The 3060-nt window shown below is 40.3% G+C and overlaps 1 protein-coding gene across 1 annotated transcript; it reads left to right on the forward strand.

The window, feature by feature from the left end:
- The first annotated feature begins 521 nt into the window (after window positions 1-521).
- Window positions 522-1685, forward strand: LOC128655757 (protein L-Myc-1-A-like). Its single transcript, XM_053709329.1, has 2 exons — window positions 522-963; window positions 1120-1685. Exons 1-2 carry the CDS (start codon window positions 522-524, stop codon window positions 1683-1685), a joined length of 1008 nt encoding a protein of 335 aa, XP_053565304.1.
- Window positions 1686-3060: the final 1375 nt, after the last annotated feature.

The following is a 3060-nucleotide window of genomic DNA, read 5'->3' on the forward strand; positions in this document are numbered from 1 at the left end:
GTCTTTTCTGGAGCAAGGTGTTCAGCTTTTTAAGTAGATTGAAAAAAATATAAAATATTAACTAAAATATGTGTAAAGCAGAAATATACTGACTGCACTATTACAAGTTGAAAGTAAACAGTTGCGCTCAAAAGTAAACAGTTGCGCTCAAAAGTAAACAGATTAGGTCGCCTTAAAACCTAGTGCAAAGTGTAAGGGTTAACATTTTTTTGAATCAAGCACAACAGAAATACATTAAAATAAAATATTACACTCATATATCCATTTTCTGATAAATTATATTTAATGTGGACTTTCATTGGGCGGGCAACCTGACAGCAACATAGAGTTAGAGCTCTGTAATCGAGCTTTTCAATACAGTAAATAATAAGTACTTCTACACAAGCCCAGGCTCACATCCTCAGTAGTTTTGCTACTTGGACCAGTTAACTTGAGACTGTTTGCTACAAATGAAGACAACAACTGGGACCAGACTCTGTGTGTCCTGAGAAAGAGGAGCGAGCAGGGGGTTTAAGTGGACAATGGATTTTGGCTTCAACAACCACTATTTCTATGATGATGATGATCTAAAGGAGGACTATTACAGATGTATTGCTCCCAGTGAGGATATATGGAAAAAATTTGAGCTAGTGCCTGGTGGTCAACTATCTTCTGGATGCTCTGGGAGTGATATTACAGATTGGGGTACAGAATGGGAATCTCCAGTGAAGCTGTCAGGTTTTAGCTCTGTTGTCCTTCTTAAATACTGTATGTGGAGTGGATTCTCCACTAGAGAGAGACTTGAAAAGGTAATTAATGAAAGACTTTCAACTGCACCAAATGCCCACAAAACTGCTCCTGATTTTGAACAGTCAGCGTCTGGGACTAATACTCTACAGCAAAATGTCCCTGCAGTTCTTACACCTGCAGCAGTTCCTGAAAAGGTCCCACACTCCTCAGGATCAGAGAGCACCAGCGACTCGGGTAAGTAGGCTGACATGTGGAGAAGACTTGTGGTGTGTGCAGAACATCAGAATGTAGAGAGAGAGCGTTAGTGGGTTGGAACGAGAGTGCTTTGAACTGTGCCCACATGAGTCAAGTGACGCACAAGGACATCTTTGGCAGTCTTAATTTTTGCAGATGATGAGGAGGATGATGATGAGATTGATGTAGTAACAGTGGGGAAGAGGAAATCTTGTCATGGTCGTCAGCCTGTGACGATCACTGTGAGAGCTGATCCACTGGACACTGTGACCAAACTCTTCCATATCTCTATCCACCAACAACAACATAACTATGCTGCCCGTCTTCCTCCAGAACCAAGCCCTCCTTCCCCAAAGCAACCACCACATTCTCCAAATGAGGAAGAATCAAATGAGGTCAGCTCTCCCTCCTTACCCTGCAGCCTTCCTGTTTCTTCTCCTTCTGGAGGCTCAGACAGTGATGATCTTGTCAAACGCAAGAATCACAACTACATGGAATGTAAGAGAAGAAATGATCTGCGCTCTCGTTTCCAGGAGTTAAGAGACGAGGTTCCTGGCTTGTCTAAAACTTCAAAGACACCAAAAGTTGTGGTTCTAAGTAAAGCCACAGAGTACTTGGAGGGCCTAGTAAGTGAGGAACAGAGGTTGTTAAAGGAAAAAATGAAGCTCTGGTCTCGACACCAGCAGCTACTGCGGCGGCTCTCCCAACTTAAGGACCGTTGAGAATGTGTGAAAGGGTACCTGGCACATTTGCACATTTTTGTTTTTGGGAAACTTTGAACACAAGCATAAAACTACCACTTTAGAACACTGTTGGATATGATGGATTGTCCTGTTTTCCAGTGATCTTTGTTCTGGCCCTGTCTGGTGTCAGCCAGTTGGTTACATATCTTTTGGGACTGTAGTTTGCTAACTTCTGATTTTGAGCAAAATCTAGTTGGCAGCTTTGTTGTGACCTCACTAAATGTCCTTGATGATTAGACCCACAAGGGTATTACTATTATATATAGTTTTTGTGTGTGAACAAATGTTGGTGGAACCTTTTCTACCTACTTAACCCTGAAACATGAAAACTGTATGACTATAGTTTATCTTGAACAGTCAAGTAACGGGTAGAACTGAATATTTCAGAGCCTGATGATTTCAGTTCAATTTAAAGCACTTTAAGACAATATCTTTCCTTTTTGTAAGACTTTTGAAGCTTCCAGAATAATCAAATGTTAATTTTTTTTTGACTGCCCAACTTCAACTTGTTGACACTGTATAATTTTCTACTGATAGTAGTTAGCTTTGTTACGGGTCCCAAATCTGTGGGTGGAGCATGATTTGGAAGGTAGCTGCCATTAGTTTTTGTTAATGTAGAATTGTTACTTGCTAAATTGGGCTTGCATTAAAGGGGGGGGGTCACTTAAGTGCCTAGCATCTATCTCCCTCTTAAGTGGAGAGAAGCTGAGCAATGAGCTTTATAGATGTTGTTCCAAGAGACCCTATGTAATCTCTCTGCAGTTATTTCTTTTTCTCAACTTTGGCATCCAGAGAGGACAATCACCCCTGGTATGCAATGCTGTGCAACCATCTTTGGTAACAGCAAAGTGACTAACAGCAACCCTGATTACTGCGAGAAGTTTACACTTAAAGCATGTGGCTCAAATATAAATTAAGTACAGAAAATCAAATCCGTTGAGTAAGATAAATAACATTCTATAATAAGATATGGAAGAGTTCTGAACTCTTGTGACTTTACAACCCTTGTGTGTTGTGCACCTCAAGCAAAGCCATATTCAGTAAGTATAACCGTTCTTATTAAACCTAATCACTTTAGGCTATCAAGAACTTTTGCCAGTGATTACCTCGGTCTAGAGTGTAGTTTTGTTGCCTTTGTTGAGGGGAACTTTGGGGCATATGGTGGTAACCGCTTTATACCTCACTCTTGTCACTTTACACTAGAGTTTGTCCTTTTGTTATATATGTCTTTGAACCTGCTGCTGACTGCTGTATTTTGTACTGAATTAAATGTTTATACTGTATTTTTGTACACCTTTTGGGATAAACTTGTGAACTTTATTAAAAAAAAAAAAGTGGCAGAGCTGTCAAATGG

This window comes from Bombina bombina, chromosome 4, assembly GCF_027579735.1.
Source record: "Bombina bombina isolate aBomBom1 chromosome 4, aBomBom1.pri, whole genome shotgun sequence".
Lineage (NCBI taxonomy): Eukaryota > Metazoa > Chordata > Amphibia > Anura > Bombinatoridae > Bombina > Bombina bombina.